This window comes from Pristiophorus japonicus, chromosome 8 (assembly GCF_044704955.1).
Source record: "Pristiophorus japonicus isolate sPriJap1 chromosome 8, sPriJap1.hap1, whole genome shotgun sequence".
NCBI lineage: Eukaryota > Metazoa > Chordata > Chondrichthyes > Pristiophoridae > Pristiophorus > Pristiophorus japonicus.
In genome coordinates, this window is record NC_091984.1 from 209,646,046 (window position 1) to 209,669,889 (window position 23,844).

The 23,844-nt window shown below is 42.5% G+C and overlaps 1 protein-coding gene and 1 pseudogene across 2 annotated transcripts in view; one reads left to right on the forward strand and one right to left on the reverse strand.

Annotated features, from left to right (window-relative positions):
• Positions 1 to 447: 447 nt before the first annotated feature.
• dtx1 (deltex 1, E3 ubiquitin ligase) overlaps positions 448 to 23,844 on the reverse strand; it is a 330,151-nt gene continuing 306,754 nt past the window's right edge. The window contains exons 7-10 of one of the 2 annotated variants that reach the window (XM_070887890.1): positions 19,928 to 20,089; positions 17,292 to 17,381; positions 15,594 to 15,685; positions 6,253 to 6,330 (exon numbers count right to left, since the gene is read on the reverse strand). In XM_070887890.1, coding sequence (XP_070743991.1) covers position 6,330; positions 15,594 to 15,685; positions 17,292 to 17,381; positions 19,928 to 20,089 — 345 coding nt within the window. In that variant the 3' untranslated portion in view covers positions 6,253 to 6,329. Of the gene's footprint in view, positions 6,331 to 15,593; positions 15,686 to 17,291; positions 17,382 to 19,927; positions 20,090 to 23,844 lie in introns of both variants that reach the window. The other variant, XM_070887889.1, reaches the window with a different exon arrangement.
• Positions 18,228 to 18,465, forward strand: LOC139269985 (U2 spliceosomal RNA; annotated as a pseudogene).

The window sequence follows — 23,844 nt, forward strand, 5'->3', positions numbered from 1 at the left end:
TTGCTGTATTCTCCAACCTTGTTATCTCTCAACATTGCATGAAGATACAAACAACATCATCAACATTGTGAAGTTCCTGCATTTTGCAACAGATCTAAACTGGATTTCAGAATCTGCCTAAATCATTTTCCACCCCATTTTAAGGAAAATACAGCTCGTCAGCTCTCATGGAGATCCATTGAAATTTTAAACATCAAGGTCAGGTTAATCCTGTGAAACAGCTTGATTCTGGTATCGTGCATTACTCTGTAACTATCATTATTCTGGCTTTTGGCTTCAGAAAATGAATTCAGTCACTCAAACGCTGTTGTGAAGTGGACCAATTCATCATAACGACATCACTGGGGACCCAGTGAGAACATTTACAGAATGAGAATTTCTTCAGCAGTGATTGTGGTAGAAAAGTCATCGAGGAAAAACTTCAGCAACAGTAAAAACTTATCCTCCAAATAAAGTTTATTCATTATTTATTACTAACAGTTACAAGCAAATCCAATATTATCCAATAGTTTATACATATTGCATGAGTTCATTACATAAATTCAAGGTATGTTGGTGAGTAAATAACAACACAAGACATAGTCATGGATGAAAGGATGTGATCCCTATCGCAATTTGCAGTATCAAAATCTACATCAATATTGTGCAGAGAACCAGATTGCATGAAATATAACACAACACATCACATTTCCCCCAAGGCAATCTCTCCTTAAAACTAGAATAGGACACAAATATTTACATGTCTCATTCTTTTTCAATGTGAAGCATTTTACATAATCTGTAGTTGTACATGGATCTGATAGGGTTTGTCTCCACAAAGTCCAAAATGGCCGAGTTTAAAGTTAAATCAGGCGCTTAGCCTTCAAATCCAGTGAAATTATTAATGCACCTCACAGCACTATGCTCAGGGCACCCATTACTCTTCAAGGAACACTGTTTCACTTTAATACAATTAAAAAAGGTATCATTTGTAGACTGGTTATTTTATCCCATTTTAATTAACCTGGTCTTTATTTAATGGCAATTCATATTTGGTATCTCATTTAGCACCTAGGACGTGCGGTTAGCCACATACAAGCCATCATTCCCTCAAGGTATGAAATATATGATGCCATTCCACAATGGCTTCTGCTACATGTGTGATACTTAACATGGTTGTTCACATAACGGGCAAAAGTTGTACTCATTATCACAAAAATAAGAACATTTAGGCTAGGTATGGTTCCAATCAGACGTCTCTGGCTAGCTGATTCACAGAAGTTGTGATTCTTTGAATCCACAATATATGGCGTTGTACGTTTAAGTTGAATTGAGGTCTTTATTTTGTGCACTTCGCTTTCATTTCACATGATGATATCCAACTTTTAATTTTTAAAGAATATATTTGTACTTTTGATTAAAAACTGTCCATGTCACACAACCTGTGACCACAGTTGGTCTCAAAGCAGAAAGTCCTGTCTGGATTTACAAAGTTAAGTTCCCTCCACTTAAAGAGTTTGCACCAAACTGATTTGAATTAAGCGCTTGCTTTGTTATGGGAACAAGTCTGGAACTCCCAATGCCATTTACAATACAGAGTAGGGCAAGTGTATGCAGGCGATAGATGTGACAACATCAATGCTTAGCTACAACGGCATCTTATCAGGCTGTCCAAAGCCCTGTTTGTTTTCTTGTTTCCCAGCAAGAAAACAGAAAAAATGGGAGTTGTAAAGGAGGTCCAAGATCTGAAGCCCTTCTCCAGAATCTAAGTCCCATTTAACAATCTGAAGCTTTTAGCAACATGTGCTCCAGTAGCAAAAGCTCTTAAGTTTGTGTTTATTTTACTCTTGTCCTTCACTTTAATGTGACATACATTAAGTCTATGTGAATGGTTACGTTTTAATGGTGATTTTACGTTTCCTTCCTTCCGAGCTTCCTTTTTTTTTAACATTTGGTTGTTCACTTTCCCTTCTAACACGTCTCCTAAAATGAAATATTTGAGATTAAAATTGAACTTCATTATTGAGGATGTTAACTTAACCATTGCCTGTCCATTACAGTTATTCCCTGTGGCCACATATGGGGGTTGTCTAACCTAACCCACCCAGTGGGAAACTGATGGGATCGGGTGTAACACTGATTTTACACCCCTCCCGATTTTACTGTCCACTGAAGTCAATGAGCGCTTTGTAAAACCAGTGTTTCACCCCATCCCATGAGTTTCCTGCTCGTTGTGTTAGGTGAAAATCACCCCCAAGGTTATTTAACTTAACGTTGTTATTGGTTATTTGGTTAAATATCAGCCATTTTTCTTGTCTTGATTTTAAACAGTGAACTTACACAGAGCTTGCTGGATGGTGGGGACCTAAGGAACTTTTACTGTAATATCTCACGGTGGCATAGGGTTAGGCCAATAACAACATTAAGATGGTAAGGCAAGTGGCAAATGAAAGTCAACACACTAAAAAATTAATGTGGTTAAAAAAAAATGGAAAATCAACCATTATTTTCTGCTATGTGACTCTTCTATCTATTTTCATTGCAGTGTCATCTCTGGCAAATTGGGATTGATGGTTTCTACACAAAAGCCTCAGTCCATGGATCAGTGGAGTATTGATAACACTGCACTAATTGGGGAAGGATAATAATAACAGCCATTTACTCTCAAGAGAGGTGAATTAAGCCTTTCCTCACTCCCTAATTGGTATTTTGTGTCAATGGTCAATACAAAGTGCTTTCCTGGGAAAAAATACTAATTAGCCAAGCACAACATTGTGCAGAGCTGGAAGTTGAACTTTAAACTCATGTACTTTTATAAAGATACTAATTTATTTAATATACAAAAGAGATTTATTCTCATCACTATCAACGTATGATTCAAACTATCAAGCATCAGAGCCTGTTAACTCTTGTTAATAACATTCCAGTATGTTACTGAGTCCTCTGCACATGAATACTTTTAAAATTATTTTTTGCATTAAACTCGTGACATATTTGTTATCTAGACCTATAACGCGCTCACTATTATAGGACCCCTCTTCACAGCTGTCTGCATTTGAGACTGTAAGGTGGACTATCTGTGGCTATAACTGAGATTGATGGAAGATTAAAGCATTCCCATCCTGCGACTGTAGAGCTACTAATCAGACCCTGGAGCACATCATTGAGCTCTGCCCTCAGAGGAAATTTGCAGGCAGCCTGCAAGATATTCACACTATTACATCGGAAGCTTTGGCCTGGATTTCCAACTTCGATATTGACATTTGCTTTGCTTTGCTATACCATACGAAAGAAGAAGACTGAGATTGCTAACTTTGGTAAGTTCTTGTCAACATGAATGAAATTCAGTAAGTTGCTTGGCAAATACAATTAAAATTTGAATCTAATTCTAGATTCAGCGGTGGTCTAAATAAAATATTAAAACATTGGTAATTTATATTTTTTATGCTTATTCATTATCATGGCTATTTTCATTAATCTGACCCTTTAAGGAATATGTTCTCTGTTTAAGATAATCCTCGCCAGTTCCTCACAGGTGTAGAAACCAGAATTTAAATTCGTAGCCCCTGCAACAACTGAATACAAGGGATATTGCCAGCTTAGTAACAGGCCTCACGATGGTTTGAGTCTAGTTCAGCTTGTTATGCAAATACAATTATAAAATAAATCATTTGTCATAGTTTCTACATTAACATCTTCATACTTAATTTCCTAAAATAATTGTGATTATATTCCTCCTTCCAAATGAGAGTTAATCAAAATACCGTACAATTTCCAGTAACGTTAGGATCAGCACGATTATACATGCTCAATTTAATATGTTTTAAATTGAACCTGCCGAGGCCTAAAAAATGGATACTGTGCCTTACGTTTCTTAAAATACACTGACATCAATACACTATTTACACATGCTTTCTTAATGTGTTCATTTCGATATAAAAATTAATTTGTTTCAGAATCTATAACATGTTATATTGCTAGTAGCTCCATTGGCACCATCTGCTGCTGACTTGAATGCTGCCAGATCAATGTTATTGGTAAATTTAGCATAGGTGCTGTGGATAACACTTTCTATGGTTCTGCAGTATCAAATGCATTGCATTTGCTGCTCTTCTGGTGCATTTCGACAGCAGTTCTTAGGGTGAGACTAGGATTACGACTGTAAGTGTCATCAGAGTAGAATAGGTTCATCAGGACATCATTCTCCAGCAGATAAACAGTTGCTATGAGAAACAGAGGCAGGCAGAGTAGGTTCCATTTTTGCCCATAGATCAAAGTATTTGGACAACTATTTTGATTTAAAAAAAAATAACTTCCGTCATTTAGTTTCAAGTTATTTTCCAGAAAGCTTTTGACATCTCTGGTCACTTTATAAATCTAATGTTTCCCTGTTTTGCTTGCACATTTCTAACAAAAAAGCAATTTCAATTTCCTTTTTTTAAATTGTCTTAAAAAACAGGAGAGATTGCCATTTTACCCAACATCCTTCAAACACTTAGACTATTGAGCACATTATGTTCATCTTTAAACTACTGTGACCCTTAAAACCAAAGGAAATGTCACTATCCTCCAATATATTTTACTTTCCCTTCAAATCTTTTTGGCAATAAATTTTGTAAGTTGAATGTCATACAAGCCAGCAACGAGAACATAACTTACAGAAACAGCATTCATTGTACATTATGTTTGCCAGTAATGACTGTGAACACAATGGATTTGACAGCAGTGTCAGGATAATATTGAATACTTCTACAGCTATCACCATTTTGTAAACTGTTCATAGCTTTGTAACATTTCACCCCACATGGCCTCCCTCTGACAGAAGAGCCCAGCCCAAATGTCAGTAGACATCCATTTACCGAGACAGTGACTGTATTTGGCAGGAATGTTATCCAACTTCTGTCTCTGGGCTGGATGTATAGCTGTTGTGTCTTTCAAATCCTCTTAAAAGCAACGTCCCAGGATTCCCCCCGTGAAGTAATCCTTTCACATAATCTGACAGCTAAGTACATTGAGTTGCATGTAGGACTTTGAGTTATCGTTTAAAATTAAAAACAGACACATCCACATTGATGAAAAAAAAATACAGTGAAAAAAATCTATTTCTTGCCTTCAGATGCATTCACTGTCAAATTCATAAACATAATGAAGAGTCTCAAACACAGTAGACCTAAATGATTCAGTTAAGACTGTGACATACTTGGCTATGAAGTATAGCAACATCTATAGTTACAAAAGTTAACTTTAAATAAACAGCCTCGACTGAGGACATATGTATTCATTGTTACTGACATGCAGCATGGGCCACCAGAACACTAATACTTAGCGGGACTAATGGAGTAACGAGACAGACCTTTAACACAGAACAAGCCCTTCGTTATTTCTGAACAACACTTTATAAGCAGTGTCTTTAAATTTAAACTACCTTTGTCAAAACTGTTTTAAAATGCTCCATGGTGATGCTGTCCATATGATAAAATAAGATAAAATGGGCACTTTTTAAAGCCATATAGTTTTCACATGCAAAGCTACTTTCCTCCTTCTTCTGTCCACTGTACACTATTTACAGCGACACGTTCAAGCGAAAATACTGACATCCCTGAGAGACGTACACGTTATTTATGAAAATGCTGCATGTTTTACGTACGGCTCATGATCTCTAGAAAGCGACATGTTGACTGATGCCAGCATTCCTATAACTAAACAGACACACTTTTTTTTGCCTTTATGCGCACAGTTAGCTGCATTATTGCAACAGGTGCACGGTATACGATTCGACCAAATGGAAAACATTTCTGTTCTTTTTTAAAGGAATGACCAGTGCAAGCAACTGTCAACTCGACAGCCCTCTCTTTTCTTTTGGTTTGCCTGCCCCTAATTATTAATATTGTGTAGGTCTTTCCATAAGGAATAACAGATGCAGACTTGCACAGTATATAACTGGAATTTGCCACCAATAAACCGAATCAGGCCAGCGTAGTCTGGTTTTAACTAGCCTGAACTGGAGTTAACAAAGTAATGGCCAAGGCAGTAAAGCAAAGCATATTTGAACCCCAGTAATGTACTTTACAGGGTATGATCTTCAGTGTCCAAAAATCTTATTTGTTAGTTCTTCAAGTCCCATTCTCAGTCCTTTATGCAGTCCTCAATGACACCTTGGGCAGATAATTCTGCCAGGACATTGTCCAAATAGTTAGGATCTGGGTAGCCATGTCCGGTTAAATTTGATCCAAACTCTGTTTTGTGATGGATTTCATTCCACACTACAGTATCCGCCTCTCCAGTGGTGTTGGATGTTCCAATGGTGAATATCAACCTGCGATCCCATGCCACAATCAACAGCTTCAGAATCTAAAAAACAACAATTAAAGATTAGAACGTAAGCGAATGAGAAAAGATCATTTGGGCCAGCAAGGAATATGCAAAAAAGACAATTTTCCTGATCCTTGCCACTGGAGAACAACCATTTTCTTAAGTGCATAGGTGTACGGTAGCATAGTGGTTATGTTACTGGACTAGTAATCGAGAGGGCTGGACAAATTATCCAGAGACGCGAGTTCAAATCCCACGATGGTAGCTGGGGAATTTAAATTCAGTTAATTAAATAAATCTGGAATAAAAAGCTAGTATCAGTAATGGTGACCATGAAATTATCAGATTGTTGTAAAAACCCATCTGGTTCACCAATGTCCTTTAAGGAAGGAAATCTGCCATCATTATCCAGTCTGGCCTATATGCGATTCCAGATCCACAGCAATGTGGTTGACTCTTAGCAGCCTTCTGAGTCACCACCTTCTCGAGGGCAATTGGGGGTGGACAATAAATGCTGGCCTTGCCAGCAACACACACATCCCATGAATTAATTAACAAAAAAGAAAAAAGTGGTGTAGACCAGTTTCATTGGGTCTCTACCCCTTTTACATTCCTCTGGGATTTTCAAGGCTTTCTTTGGAGAAGGAGCTGTGCTTGCAGTAGGCACATGCCCATCGGAACCTTGCAATGATGCAGTGGGGGCTTTTCCCAGCCTCCCATCTCATCGCTAACTGGGTATCCCAGGTCATGGGTGCCTACAGAAACATGGTGTGGCCTGCTCCTGAACCTCTGCTGACTATATTTCTGTACAGCAGCATCTAATAGACATGTATCACTGTATGGAAATTGAAGCTATTTATTGTAAACATGTGGTGCACACCAAATTATATCTATTTCTATGTTGGCAATCAAGTTTTACCTAATATACCCAACATACTCTACTTAGTACAAAAGCAAAATACTGCGGATGCTGGAAATCGGCAATAACAACAGGAAATGCTGGAAATACTCAGCAGGTCAGGCAGCATCTGTGGAGAGAAACAGAGCTAATGTTTCAGGTTGATGACCCTTCGTCCGAACTGGAAAAAGTTAGAGATGTAGCAGGTTTTTAAGCAAGTACAGAGGCAGGGAAAGGGGGTGGGGAGCGATGGAAGAGGAAGAAAGAACACAAGGGAAGGTCTGTGATTGGGTGGAAGACAGAAGAGATTAAGAGACAAAAAGAATGATGGTGCAAGGGAAAAGGAGATGGTAATGTGACAAGTTATGAAACAAAAGATGAATCTCTATTTAATGCTACATTTCCTTATGACTGGAAGGGAGAGAGAGGAAAGAATGTAATTGGTGAGGTGTCTTGGTAGGCAAAGTTGAACCAATGATTGTTTTATATTAGTCCTCCATAGTGAAGAAAGAAAAGTGTTGAACGTTCCAATCGTGTATCGTACAATATTAGCTTGATCCTGCTGGTTGTAAATTATCATTTCATTAGCTTGAAAGCGGAACTATTCGTCCAATGCCAGGGTGGCAGTGCGGGAAAGGATAATTAACCTTTATTTGGCTCATTGTCGACTCCAACCAATTTACTTACATATAATATACAGCACAGAAATATTCGGCACAACCAGTCCATTTATGCTCCATTCGAGCCGCCTCCCATCCATCCTCATCTAATTCTCTCAATATAATCCTCTATTCCCTTCTCCCTCATATGCTTGTCTAGCCTCCCCTTAAATGCATCTATACTATTCGCTTCAATCACTCCCTGTGGTAGCGAGTTCCACATTCTCACCACTCTTTGGGTAAAGAAGTTTCTTCTGAATTCCTTATTGGATTTCTTGGTGACTATCTTATATTAATGGCCTCTAGTTTTGCTCTCACCCACAAGTGGAAACACTCTTTGTGTCTATTCTATCAAAACCTTTCATAATTTTAAAGATCTCAAATAGGCCACACCTCAGCCTTTTCTATTCAAGAGAAAAGAGACCCCAGCTATTCATCCTTTCTTTCCTGTTAGCACCTTTAGGAGAGATGGGGAGAATATTGTAAAACAAATCCTACATTATGTTCTTTTCAGTCTTTTCTCTAATAAACATAAGTTTCATTTTAGAGTCCCCTTTATAACTTAGAACCCTAAATCCAGAACTCTGTTGATAAGTTCCACATTTTGATCTCCTTTTGATATCCTATGAAAGGATATACTTGCCTTAGAGGGAGTACAACAGAGGTTCACCAGACTGATTCCTAGGATGAAGGGTTTGTCCTACGAGAAGAGATTGAGTAAACTAGGCCTATATTCTCCAGAGTTCAGAAGAATGAGAGGTGATCTCATTGAAACATATAAAATTCTTACAGGGCTGGACAGGGTAGATGCAGGGAGGATGTTTCCCCTGGCTGGGGAGTCTAGAAATAAGGGTCACAGTCTCAGAATAAGCGATTGGTCATTTAGGACTGAGATGAGGAGCAATTTCTTCACTCAAAGGGTTGTGAATCTTTGGAATTCTCTTTTCCAGAGAGATGTGGATGCTCAGTCATTGAGTATATTCAAGATCAATAGATTTTTGGATACTAAGAGAACCAAGGTTTATGGGGATAGTGTGGGAAGGTGCAGTTGAGATAAAAGATCAGCCATGATCTTAGTGAATGGCGGAGCATGCCCGAAGGGCCGAATGACTGCTATTTCTTATGTTCTTATTGACTGGATACTTCAGTAAATGGTTAATAATCACACGCAGTGATACTCCTTCTTTGTGCTGTATTTGCTAATTAATACCCTCATTATGTTCATGTTTCATGTCTCTTGGCCAGTATGTACTTCTCTTATATTCATCGGACAGTCCTGAACACGTCCATTAATATGTTTCAATCCCTTTATCATCTTCCTTATACTTGGCCACATGACTTAGTGTTATTAACAAATTTGATAATATTACTAAACTTGCATTCTTCTCTATCTTGAATGAATAATGTAATGGCATGAAAACCAGAACAGATCCCTGCAAAACTCCTGTATTCAACATCTTTTAGACAGAGAATTTTCCATCCATTATTTCCATTGGTAAAACAGTTTTCCATCCAATTTGCCATCAATTCATTGAGCCTGAATCCTCTTCAAACACTTCACATCTGCAACTTTATCAAATAGTTTCCGAGAATCCAAGTAAGTTATATCCACTGAATACCCCTTGTCTGTTAATTTAGTTACATTATCTTACAATTCCGTTAGATATTTGAGCTATGATTGTTTATAACTTTTCCTAAATCTTTGGGCTAGATTTTACACGTTTGTGCTTATCGCCCAAAAATGGGTGTTATTTCCGGCATGGGCAGTTAAAATGGGTTTTCAGATCGCCGGCTTCTCGCCCATTCTCAAAGCACCTAGTCTCCATTTTTTAAATTGGGCGTTACTGCGAGCGATACGAAATGGGCGGTAACGTTAAATCTCGCTGACCTTCTGCCGTAAAGTGTGGTCGTCCTTAGCAACGGCATGGCAACGCTCGATTCCCGCGATTCAGGAGGTCAAGGGTCATCATGACATGCGCAGAAGAGGAGACACAGAGAGAAGGAGCTGAGAGGGACTGAAGGCATGTGTGGGTGTGGTGTGGCTGCTTTGGGAGGAAGGAGGGAGAGTTTGGAGCTTTACAGCAAATAGGGAAACAAAAATTAGCTGTTACCAGCCACATATTTGCCCGAATTTGGCCTATAATGGAGGGAGAGGAGGAGGCGTCACAGCACGCTGTGGAGACTGACGCTGGAGAGAGCAGTGAGGTGGGAGAGGAGCACATTGGAGGGCGCAAAAAAGCAAGGAGCTCCTCAGACTACGCAAACGCCTGCCGACTGCAGGACATTGAGTTACGCTGGGGTGATTTGACACAGGGAGGGTGTGGGAAGCCCACCCCAAAGGCTTACCAGAAGATATGGGCCGAGATAGCAGAGGTGGTCTCGTTGGCGACCAACGAGGTGCGTGAGGGAAACCGCAAACGATGGAACAACCTTGTGGGATCCGCAAGAGTAAGTATTACATTTATTTACATGTACTTATGTAGTTATATAATTTGATTTGTAACAGTCATGAGTGACTATCAGCAGATGTGAGATCTTTCACTTTTACCGCGAATGTTTTACTCAAAGTCGGCGGTCACGGTGTACGTCTTTAGGTAAAGAATGATAATTATCATAATGATCATGATTACATCTGTCGGTTATGTGTTGTATCAGTCTCTGTGACAGTACCTAGCAATGACATCACGCAATGATCTCATGCCATGTCGTTCTGCCACCTTTTACAGAGGAAGCTATCGATGACGAGGTCCGTGTAGAGGCGAGCGGGTGGGGGGGGCGACATCACTGAGACGGAGGAGCGGGTGCTCGCACTCGTGGGGAAGCACACCCGGACAGCCACGGAAGCATCTGCAGACCTTGAAGTGGTGCCATGTGAGTAAAGCTTACACCATTGCATGATGTAAAGTCAATAGATGCCACACCCACTCATATCCGAATAATCATCCATGATAGATGATTTCTAAAATTGTCCTGGAAATAATGCTTGCCTAATGAAAATCATTACAATGCAAATGTGTTGATAGTCATGAAATGTGATGTCTGTGATGATTTTGATAGCGATGGTGCTTTTGTTGTGCATATGCTGTGTGTAGCGCTGGACTCACCTTGTCACCCTGGCACCCGCTTCTCCTCTAATAACCTCATTTGTTAGCAGCGGGCCCAGGCAAGACCACAGAGGTCAGAAGGTGGGGGCGCGGGGCAGGAGTCGACGGACAATCCTATTACATCTGGTGCTGAGGAGCTCCGATTCTCGCCCGTCAATCCGCTGGGTCTATTCTCTACGGATGAGAGCGCGGACTTCGAGGAACCTGCATCACCACGCTCCAGAAGCCATTCCACCCCAAGGCCAACTAGTGATTCTCTGGTCATTCCTGCCTCCACTCTGGAGGTACCGGGCCCAAGCACCTCGCCACAGGGCACCCCAGTTGTCCCCAAGACGGCGCCGACCCCGCGGAGGCCTCGTGGAAACAGCAGGTCTGGTCCACGAGCGCCACATGAGAGCGGAGAGATGGTACAGTTGTCCAGGAGGACTGTAGACATTGGTGACCAGCTCAGCGAAGCACTCAGGAGCATATCCCGACAGCTGGCCACCATGACTGAGTACATTCTGTGGATGGTGGAGGCCCTGGGTGCGATAGCCAGGAACACTGCTGGCACAGGCCTCCCAGTGGTCCCAGAGCGCGGCATCCCACCCCTAGGTTCCGCACCACTGCAATCGGCAGATGAGAGCAAGGACCAAGATCCTGCTTCTGCATCAGAGAATGTTGCCCCCTCGGCACCCTCCGCTCCTGTACTCATGCAACCACCACCTCTGCCTTCATCCCCCCCCCCAGTGAGGCACCGCCTGCGGAGCTGTGTTATATCTCCATCTGGGTGTATGTAATTTATTGTAATGTATGGGGGGAGGGGGCCACCCTCCTGCTTTGCATTTGTATTCTGTGTTGCTGGACATGTTGACCATTTGATTGATGTCAATGGTGGAAAAAGTGGGGTGTGGGCGGGGGTTGGGTGTTATGGGCTGTGATACTTATGATTTCAGACCAATGTTGGTATAAAACATTTTTTATTGAACATAAACCTTGTTGCGCATTGTCTCAGACAGCTGGACCGTTACACACTGGTGATTCTTTAACATGAAAGGGTTAAATAAAACTTAACTTCAATCAACGTAAACTTTAACTGGCACCATGGTGATGGGCACCATTGAAGTCTGAGCTGCACACACACAGCAGTGTGTCAGTGTTGTCGCTCACAGCAACGTTCTTTCAGGAAAATCGTTAGATATCAGCCTCTCACGTAAGAGTCTTGCAGCTATGTAGCCACCACGGGCCCTTTCCTGCGGTCTGGAGGGGGTCGTGGACATGGTTGTATAGCCAGCCTGATTGTCTGGCCCTAGGTCAGTGTCCAGCCCCTCGTCACCCTCTTCCTCTCTCTCCTGAGGTGGAGCATCAGTCCCTTCTGGCAATTCTTGGCCCCTCCTAATAGCCAGATTGTGCAGCATGGAGCACACGACCACAAATTTATCTACTTGCTCAGGGTTGTATTGTAGCTCCCCTCCTGAGTGGTCCAGACATCTGAAGCGCTGCTTAAGCACAGTTATTGTTTTCTGGACCACATTGCGTGTGTCTCTGTAGCTCTGGTTGTATCGTTTCTTGGCCTCGGTGTGGGTGTCATGCAGGGGGGTCATCAGCCAGGTGGCTAGGCCATATCGGTTATCACCAAGCATCCAGCATTGTCTTTGTGGCTGACTCTTAACGATGTCAGAGACAGCGCTCTCACGCAGGATGTGAGCCTTATCAAAGGTGCCGGACTTCTGGCATTCACTGCCATGATGATCTGGTTGTGGTCGACAACTAGTTGGACATTCAGGGAGTGAAATCCTTTTCTGTTACGAAAACGCTCCGGGTCCTGAGAAGGTGGCCGCATGGTACTGGGCTCAGTGTTGGGACCCTTGCTTTTTGTGGTATATATCAACGATTTAGATTTGAATATAGGGAGTATGATTAAGAAGTTTGTAGACGATACTAAAATTGACTGTGTGGTTAATAATGAAGAGGAAAGTCATGGACTGCAGGAGGATATCAATCTATTGGTCAGGTGGGCAGAGCAGTGGCAAATGGAATTTAATTCAGAGAAGTGTGAGGTGATGCACTTTGGGAGGGCTAATAAGGAAAGGGTATACACATTAAGTGGTAGGCCACTTAATACTGTAAATAAACAAAGAGACTTGGAGTGCTTGTCCACAGATCCCTGAAAGTAGCAGGCCAGGTGGATAAGGTGGTTAAGAAGGCATCAGGAATGCTTGCCTTTATTGGCCGAGGCATAGAATATAAGAGCAGGGCGGTTATGCTTAAATTGTATAATCTTTGGTTAGGCCACAGCTGGAGTATTGCGTGCAGTTCTGGTCGCCGTATTATATGAAGGACATGATTGCACTAGAGAGGGTGCAGAGGAGATTTACTAGAATGCTGCCTGGAATGGAGAATCTTAGTTATGAGGACAGATTGGATAGGCTGGGTTTGTTCTCATTGGAACAGAGGAGGTTGAGAGGAGACCTCATTGAGGTGTACAATATATTGAGGGGCCTGGACATAGTGGATAGTAAGGGTCTATTTCCATTGGTGGAGGGGTCTATTACGAGGGGCATATTTTTAAGGTGGTTGGTGGAAGGTTTTGAGGGGATTTGAGGGGGGGCTTCTTTACGCAGAGGGTTGTAGGGATCTGGAACTCGCTGCCGAAGAGTGATGGATGCAGAAACCCTCACCACTTTTAAGAGATGGTTGGATGGGCACTTAAAGTGCAGCAGCCTGCAGGGTTACGAACCTAGAGCTGGTAATTGGGATTAGACTGGATGACCTTTTGTTGGACGAAGCAGATATAATGATAAGTACTGCAGGGAATAGAATACGGCCAGGGTGATCTCCTGGACTAGTTTCGATCGCCTGGATGGGTCGGAGAGGAATTTTCCCAGATTTTTTCTCCCTAAATTGACCTGGGTGTTTAATCTGGTTTTTGTCTCTCCCAGGAGATCACATGGCTCCAGTTGTGGTGGAGTGTCGACTGTTTTAGTATAAGGGGTGTCGCAGTTGTGGTGAGGCGAATTGGTTGGGCTGGGTGCTCTATGCCTTTCCGTCAGTGTTCATCGATTTATATGTAACCTTTAAGGCTGCTGACCAAGTGCCGTGTGGTTCTTTGTCAGCCAGCGTGGACACGATAGGCCGGAATGGCCTCCTTCTGCGCTGTAAATTTCTATGTTTCCATGACGATGTGAGTTGGGGAACTTAGCAATGCGGTAGAATGCTCCAGCCCTGTCAGTCTGAGCCTCTGTGGTCATGGGGAAGCTGATAAAGTCCTTCCTTCTCGCGTACAGGGTCTCCGTGACCTGTCTAATGCAGCGATGGGTGGCATGGTGAGACAGAGGGCAAATCTCGACCAGAAAGGAACCGGACGCGTAGAAAGACAGTGCCGTGGTGACCTTAACCTCCACTGACACTGATGTCCTGATGGCAGGCTGCATATGTGGCCTGATGAGCTCACATATTTCATTGATCACCACCTTGTGGAAGCACAGTCTCTGAAGGCAGGTGTGCTCGGACACGCCGAGGTAAGACTTCTTTTCCCTGTACGTGCGGGGTGTGTATGGTCTGGCCCGCCTCCTCATTCTTGCATGTCTTAAATTGGGGATATGATGTTGTGTATCACACATTGACCCATCTGCAGCATCTGCATATTAATCAATGCAAGCTGAGAAATGGCTGGCCCCATTGCAATGAAAGTATAATAGCGATTGATGAGAAGCAATAATTTCCTCACTAAAATACACCTCGAGTAAACCCCCAAAAGTCCAGAGTCTGAAAATATGTCTGTTGAGATGGTCACTTCACCTGAGAAGAATTCCAGAGTCAATGCAAACTCCCCCGAAGTTGAAGCAGCCTTTTGAATGAAGCGAACTGCGATTTTAAAAATGGCAGCCAAACCGCTGGCTTTAGTTCAGAACAGTTCCACTTTTTCTCGCCGTTTTTTTGGGCGAGTGATATTGTGGGCGATGTGTGTGTGAGGTGGTGAAAGTGACAGTGGGTGATCTCCTGGGCATTAAGTTTCGCCAAATGTGCTCTTTACGACAAAAAAAAAATGGGCGGGCGATATTATTGAATCTCGGCATTAATTCTGTGTGGAAAATAACGCTGGCCGATATTATGGGCATTGATTTCGCCCATTCTGATGATTCTGCCCCAAAAAAGTGGGCGGGCAGTAATATTTTTTCCCGGCATTACACACATGTGGAAAGTAACACTTGCCGATAAGTTTCATAAAAATGCCTGTCAGTTTCCATTTTGTGCTAAATGGGCGATATATGGTCGTTACACGTCATTTCAGCGGTAAAATGGGCGTTAAGTGGGTGTTAAGCATGCAAAAAAACGAGGACACTCTAGCCCTTTAAATTTTGAATCTTTAAAGTTATGAAAGATTTTAATAGCGTATAAGCAGAGAGAGTGTTTCCACTTGTGGGGAAGAGCATAATTAGAGGCCATCAATATAAGATAGTCATCAAGAAATTAAATAGGGAATTCAGAAGAAGCTTCTTTACCCAGAGAGTGGTAAGAAAGTGAAACTTGTACAGGTAAATAGTATAGATACACTTAAAGGGAGGCTAGATAAGCATATGAGTGCGAAGGGAATAGAGGGTTATACTGACAGATTTAGATGAGGAAAGACAGGAGGAAGCTAGAGTGGAGCATAAATACCAGCATGGACCAGTTGGCCTTGTTTCTGTGCCGTATATCCAATGTAATCCTATCCTCCAGTCCGCAGGTACAGTGCCTGTACTTTTGATACGCTGAGCACAAATTCAGATCATGATTGCATGCAGTACTGATTATATTTGCTGACTACAGTCATAATTTACATCAAGACATTTATTTGACTGCAAGGCCATTGAAGAGACATCTCTAGTCAAACATACTGAAAACATTTTCCCTGTGGTGGGCTTCATCCCCAGCCAGGGAAATGGGTGACCCACGTTTTCCTGGGCAATGGTGCTCTATAACTAACCACTAGATTGCGTGTGAGAGCCACTTAGTATAACTCTTCCTGTGGAAAAGCTCCTGGCATAATCACTGATTGGCGTGCAACATTGAGGGAGCAGAAGTGAGCTGGTGTCAAACCAGATGGTGAAGTGTCACATTTATATTGTTCCCCAGCATGGCACTGATGGACTGCTCATGATATCAGACAATGACAATACAAAATGGTGCTTGCAGTTAACTAGAGCCACTGCCTGTGGTATCTAAATAGAATTTAATATTGCGGCAAGAGGGTCACTTGCTCAACAGCAGTAGTGGGCAGGACAGATGGCAGTGATATTAGGCAGAGGCTGAAGGAGGACTGCAGAGGCCACTGAAAGATGCACTAAGGTACCCCAAGAATTGTAAATTGCCACAAGTTGCTGGATGATTTGCACCGCTCCGCTGTTTGTTTCACATGAACGGCATCTCACCCTTACCCTCCCCATTATTTTTAAGAACTTGCTGGATTTGCACATTAATTGCCCATCAAACTCGCCGCAGAAAGTTAAGTCTGGTAATTAAGAGCATAAGTACCTTTTAACAGCGTGATAATTATTAATGCAATGCCAATCAACCTCTCTGGCCCAGAGAAGGAACTATTTAAACAAGTCGCATTCCTGCATGTAGTAAATTCTTCTTAGAGATTTAAAAAAACATTCCAATTTTAATTTTGTTCTTAATTTTTTTTCCGTCTCTTTTCTCTCTCACTTAATCCAATCTTTCTTTCCCTCTCTTTCTGTACCTGATTTAACTCTAATTCACCCTCCTTCTCCATTGTTCCTCTGTTTCATTCTCAATCCTTAATTCTTATTGGTTAAGGAGATAGACTGTTGGTCCCGTCATTCACTAAGGTCCCAGATGCCCCTGGCCGTGCTATTATCAGCTCATACTTCCAGTACTTTACAGGGCAAACAATTTCGAGCTGAAGGGTGCAGGAAAAAGTCTAATTAGTGGGGCAAGTCGTGAGATATCCCACTCCAGCAAAATCTGGGCCATTATGTTTTTCTTTTCCTCAATTAAGACGGTGTTATCTGATCATGGACCTTTTCTACAGGTTTTAAGTGACAAGTAAGTTTGTCCTTTTCCATATTATTGCCTTTAATTGATGTGGCCCTGTGTAGAATACCTAGTGCTCAGTGACCTAAAATACTTTAGAAAGAACAATATTTATCTCAATTTTAACATTTCCAGCCTCAAAGGTCCAAAGCAATTTAGAACTTGCTTTCAGAAGGCTCTTGAGATCTACAGCTGGACAAAAGTTCAATTCAATGATCTTTATAATGTATAAAGTACTGGCTATTATTCTATATTTCAAAATCAATTAACCCAGGGTTTTTTGGTCATGTATAAGCAAACAAATACAAATGTAACTCTTACCTTTCGGCCTTTCTCAGTGTCAGGCAGATAGCAGTGCCGTGGAAAGCCTCTGGCAGTGAACTTCTTTCCTTGATTGGGGTGTTCAATGCCCTTCACACAATTGAAAAAAAATACCAGTTAGATTGACTAATCAATCATAAATCATAATGGAACATTTGAGGCAAGTTGCCCACTCGCAGTGCGTATTGAAATTCAGGTGCATGCTGCCTATGATTTTCCAACCAGGGTGGACCTGTAAAAATACCTTGATTGCATCATTCTAAATATGTGAAATTTGTGGACTTTTGTATCCAAAATCTAAGCCATCGCAGTTGTTCCTGTGCTGCTCCCTGCTCTCCTTACTCCAATCCTTTGCTTCTCCCCTCATCCAAACCATTTCTTTAGTCCACCCTTAATTCCATACTTTTATCCTCATCAAACTCATCCTGATCATGAAACCTGACAGCCATTTCCTTGACCATTCCCCTTCTGTCGCCTTATTACCCAAATTTATCTTCTCAGCCTTCTGCTTTCTGATATCATCAACTTAGCTCCATACTCAGAAATTTTTTCTACCTCCTTCAAAACGGCCGCCGAGCCCTCACTTCAACCTTACAACCCTTCACGCTCCCTTATTGTCATTCTATCTCGAATCTTTCTTCCTCTCCAAAATGTTCTTCGGCAGCACCTCCCAAACCTACGACCACTGCCACCGAAAAGGACAAGGGCAGCAGGCGCATGGGAACATCATCACCTCCAAGTTCCCCTCCAAGTCACACACCATCCTGACTTGGAATACATCGCCGCTCCTTCATCGTCGCTGGGTCAAAATCCTGGAACTCCCTCCCTAACAGCACTGTGGGAGCATCTTCACCACACGGACTGCAGCGGTTCAAGGCGGCAACTCACCCTCACCTTCTCAAGGGCAATTAGGGATGGGCAATAAATGCCGGCTTTGCCGCTTCTCGGCCTTTTGGCTAAGATCATGCGTAACTGACCTGACAGGGGAGTAACCATGACCCCAAAGTGGTTCTCCCTGGATCAGGAAGGTGGTTCTCCTATGCTTTTTGGAAATAGGAGGTGGGTGGGGTGGATTGACCCATCTACCTCCACGGAGGTGTGTGGGGGGCCTGACCCATCCACCTCCATGGCACGAACCTGGTATTGCAGTACTTCCAGGAACGGTGCAGTGGCTCTAGGCCTTTTGGCTAAGAGCATTAGCGCAGAGTGATCCTTGATGTGTGCAAGGTGACCTCTGGCGTTTGTGATTTGACAAAGAATTGGAAAGATTGGCAACGAAAAATTAAATAAATAAATAAATAAATAAATGCCGGCTTTGCTAGTGATGCCCACATCCAAGGAACTAATAATTTTAAAAAATCCTGAAATAAGTTGTTGCATCACAACAATCTCTCTCCTTACTGTCTAAAAGTGGCTTAATTAAGTGCATTTTTAAAGCACCAATTCACTTCTTGTGTTATTTATGTTGCGTAATTAAAATCATTGAATAATACAATGTTTCCTAAGTACACATTTTATTTGTGGAGTGGACCGTATTCCCTGTTGAGGCCTTACAATCTGGTTTCTGTACTGCCATTTAATTGAGGTTGGGAGCGATGTACTTTCTCCCTTTCAGCAACATACCATATTCCACTGGCGTTGTCTTGTATCTGTTTAATTTTGTTAGATCTGCACCATATTGGTCTATTGAACCGCTAAAGACATTGGAGTGGAAATTTGGTTTGTTGCCACATCTGCTCGCGTCTCGGAGGGGCGGTATTGGCGGTGGTAATGATTTCTGAGGGGCCAGCCTCCAGCACCCCACTGGGACGTTTGGTGCCGGTTTTGCTTGCGACATCTTTCTGAAATTTGGCCACAGCGGTGCAGCACCCCCTAGTAGGACCACCCGGGAAAGTGGGCAGTGGTGAGGGAATGAATGAATACCTGAGGTAAGTGTGATTTTTTGGGGCAATTTATGTTTATGTGAGGTGAGCAAGGTATTGAGAATGTTTTTTGTGCCGATTTTTTTTCCACAGGAAAGCCTCTCTTTGGGCGCTCCGAGGCTGGCTCTTTAGCTTGGGATTTTCATGTTGCTCAGCTGACCTAACGCCTTAAGAGAGGTGTGGAACGCCTCCCTTTACCCTCCGCTCCACACTCAGGGCCCAGCTGATGAATTTTGTGGCTGCCTTCGCAAACCATTTCCCAGAGCAAAATTTACCGTTCCACCACCATTCGCGCCCTAATTTGCCTCCCACCGAATTTCCAGCCCAATAGGTTGACATACAGCCATTGCTATCATTCAAGGAAATACAATGTATAAAGTGAAATAACCGATATTCAAAACTTCCATGGCATGGACAGTCTTGAAGCATTGCACATCAGCATTGATACCAGACAAATTGGCACCTAGGCTTGGGCATACTCTGAATTCTAAGCTCCATGAAGAATAGCAGTCTTTATTTTTATGAACAAATATGGAAAATGGTTGTGTGATGGCCACTTGTACCAGTGCAGTGGTATTATTGTATAGTCTGTGCAAAATCCACATGGTACTGCTATTTCAACAGTAACTGCTATAATTTAAACTCTTGCTGTACTATACTTGCAGTACAAATATGATAGTTACTTAAGTGATCCTAATTGTTAGAAGCATTCACCTGTAGTCCTGCTGGGATGTCATAGACAATGCGAATCGTTTTGGACTCGGAGTATCCAGGCAATGAGTGTGGGATCACGTGATATTCCATCTTCCCAGGTGGCTGTGTTCCAGTTTTCTCACCATAGATGGCCTTGCAAGTGGGGCACTGCAGGCTACCATCCTGAAAAAGAAAAATTACAATACCTTCCATTATATTTTCACTGATAATGGTAACTTGCTCAATGTGATTCAGAGGTTTTATATATTTTTTTATTAATTCATGGGATGTGGACGTCACTGGCAAGGTCGGCATTTATTGCCCTTCCCTAATTGCCTTTGAGAAAGTGGTGGTGAGCCGCCTTCTTGAACCGCTGCAGACCATGTGGTGATACTTCTTTATAGCAGGTTGGTGCAACTCCGAGGGCAGTTACGAGTCAGCCACATTGCTGTGAGTCTGGAATCACATCTCTGCCAGACTGGATATCGACAGCAGATTTCCTTCCCTTAAGGACATCAGTGAATCTGATGGGCTTTTACAACAATCCGGTAGTTATACCATTACTGATACTAGCATTTTATTCCAAATTTATTTAATTAATTAAATTTAAATTCCACAGCTGCCGTGGTGGGAGTTGAACTCATGTCTCCAGATCATTAGTCCAGACCTCTGGTCTAGTAACATAAGCACTATGCTAGCATTTCTGATAATCTTATACATCTTACTCCAAAATCCTGTATGGTTATAAAAGCCTGTATGATTTTGAAATGGGTTTCTCTGGTGCTGTATTATGGGTAGATTATAAAAATGACTATCTTATTTCAAAATTATTTCATTTGCATTTTGAACACTCAGTTTTGCCACTTCAGTCTTTCTCCTACATTAGTTTCCTACATTACAACAGTGACTACACTTCAAAAGTACTTCATTGGCTGTTAAGCGCTTTGAGATGTCGGAAAAGGCGCTATATAAATCCAAGTCATATCCTCTGGTAGACAACCAGGCACCTATTCTTCAATCTGAATATAGACAGTGTAATAGAGCTCCCCTAGTGGACTACTGTGGTAATGCTACTACTGCTGCAGATTTTAAACGGGTCATGTGATATAGTCACATGATAACAGTTTGGAGCCATCTTGTGGAGTATGTTTGTTAGTGATGTCGTAAGAATATATCAGACAGTGCATTGGTTGGGTGGTGGTGGAGGCACAGTGGGGGATGGAATCACAGCCAAGCCAAGCCCTGCTTGTACCCAATAGCGACACACATACACTTTCCAACAAGACTCACTGGATAGCGAGAATGAGTGCAAATGATTACTATTTCTCCGTCTCCCAACATTTTTTATTTCTATTCATAACAGAGTTCAGTTTCCATAGACAGATGCATGTCTTCTATGATATGAAACTTACACCTTTATGCATGTTGCGAATAGGAGTACCTGGACCAAGCTACAGAATTATCAATTACTTTGTTACCCTGATATTTTGAACTGGAGGTGGCACTGGCTCCTAATTGTGCATTCCCATCTAAACTGGAATGTGTCTGACCATTTTATTCAGGCTAAACCTAGGAGCTGAATTTATTCCACCCCTGGAAAGAATGCTTTCCCAAGTCACTCACAATTGCACTGTGAAGCTGCCCACTGTGTAGCCTTTGGCTCTTTATTCACCATGATACTCCTGCAGCTGTCAATCTATTCAACCCCGCCATCATCTCTACCTGCTATTAAGTAAAATTTAAACTTTCTTCCATTCTGGTTGTTCTCCCTGGTATGATCCATGTTTGAATTCCTTCAATTTGGTTTGCGCCCCTGCCACAGTACCAAAACGGCCCTCATCAAAGTCACAAATGGCATCCTGTGACAAAAGTAAAGGATGTCCCTCCTCATCCTTCTGAACCTGTCGGCAGCCTTTGACATGGTTGACCTCTCCATCCTCTGACCTCTCCATCCTCCTCCAATGCCTCTCCTCCATCGTCCAGCTGCCTACTGCCTATTTCCACCTCCGTAACATCGCCCGTCGCCGCCCCTGCCTCAGCTCTTCTGCTGCTGAAACCCTTATCCATGCCTTTATTACCTCTAGATTTGACTACTCCAACTCACTCCTGGCTGGCCTCCTACATTCTAGGCTACGTAAACTTGAAGTCATCCAAAACTCGACAGCCCATATCCTAACTCGCACCAAGTCACACTCACCCATCGCCCCTGTGCTCGCTGACCTACATTGGCTCCCGGTTAAGCAACGCCTCGACGTCAAAATTCTCATCCTTGTTTACAAATCCCTCCATAGCCTCGCCCCTCCTTATCTCTATAATCTCCTTCAGCCTCACAACCCCCCTCCCCTCTCCCTGCCCCCGAGATATCTGCGCTCCTCAAATTCTGCCCTCTTCAGCATCCCTGATTATAATCGCTTAACCATCGGTGGCCATGTCTTTAGCTGCCTGGGCCCTAAGCTCTGGAACTCCCTCCCTAAACTGCTCCGCCTCTCTACCTTTCTTTCCTCCTTTAAAACGCTCCTTAAAACCTACCTCTTTGATCAAGCTTTTGGTCATCTGCCGTAATTTCTTCCTATGTAGCTCGGTGTCAAATTTATTTTTTATGTTTTATAATACTGCTGTGATGCACCCTGGGACATTTTACTATGTTAAAGGCGCTTGTTGTTGTTGTCTTATGGTCCCTATCATCGCATTGCTCAAATCCAAGGCGCGCAGACTTGAGCATATCTGGCACACAACTGGTTTAGCCATCCTTCACCAGATTTGGGCCACATTAAGCACATTCGGCCTCACTCTCCTCTGCCAAAACTGTCCACTTCTCCAGGAATATCCAGAGATTCAAAATGACCCCAGCTTATTTCCTCCACTACTAACCATCTCTTTAAAGCCCTCTCCCTGCCCCCCTTACCTCCAAAAAACAAGTGTGAACACCTCACCGACTTCTTGGTCACTATGATTGAGATCATCCATTAAGCTGCCTGTGCTACTTCCCCCTTGCCCACCAAGCCAAACCCCCCCCGCGGGCTCCCCTTGACCTAGCCCTGATCGCACACCTTTCTCCAGTTTCTTTCGATCTCAGCATTGAACTGCTCACATTGGTCGTGCTGGATGTGAGTCATCCCTATTGACTAATTAATAGTGTGCAGCATAGGGGGAGAACGGGAAGATTAATAATATATTATAAAAGGAGGATTAAAAACAAAGTGCAGTTGTGTAGCATCTGATTTGGAGTTCTTGATATGGCCATTCAATGCTTAGAGGGAACATTTCAATTTGTACGTACTGCCCTCCCTCACCCTGACAACCAATGGATCAGAATCACCCAACAGTCAGGTACTGTATCAAAATATAAGTTGCAATTGTCCAAATAGTTGCATATATTACCAAAATGAACTGTCATATGCAGGCAGTATTTGTATGAACTGAACATAAGCATTACTATTAAAAGACAACTTTCATGTTATTTATTTTATTACAGATTTACGTTAAAAAGCAAACCTCGATTCAGGTGTACATTGGGTGGGACATCTGAGGGGCAGGACCCTCCTGATGATACCCCATCAGTTGCTTTCACCCTTTCAAGCACCAGCACAAAAAGCAACACCCTGCGTGGTATGGACAGTGAGCTAGAAGGGTTTGCACTGGGAGATTCACTGAGCACAAGTGAGCAAGTGCAGGTAGAAAGGACAGCCCAGGAAACAGCTGAGTGGAGGCATTACTAAAGAGGGATTTCGACACTCAACACTTGAAAGGGATGCTTTCAGCACACCAGTAATCGTTCAATGCTTCTGGAATGAATTGAACTGGCCCCTAGCTTGTAAATATGCATAAACTGGACATGATTGGAATCCCCCCCTCACCCCCGCCAACCCTAAACCACAGTGCAGAAACAAAAAGTTCTGTTCTTTCCAATTTTTGTTTTAGAAATGATAAATGCGAGT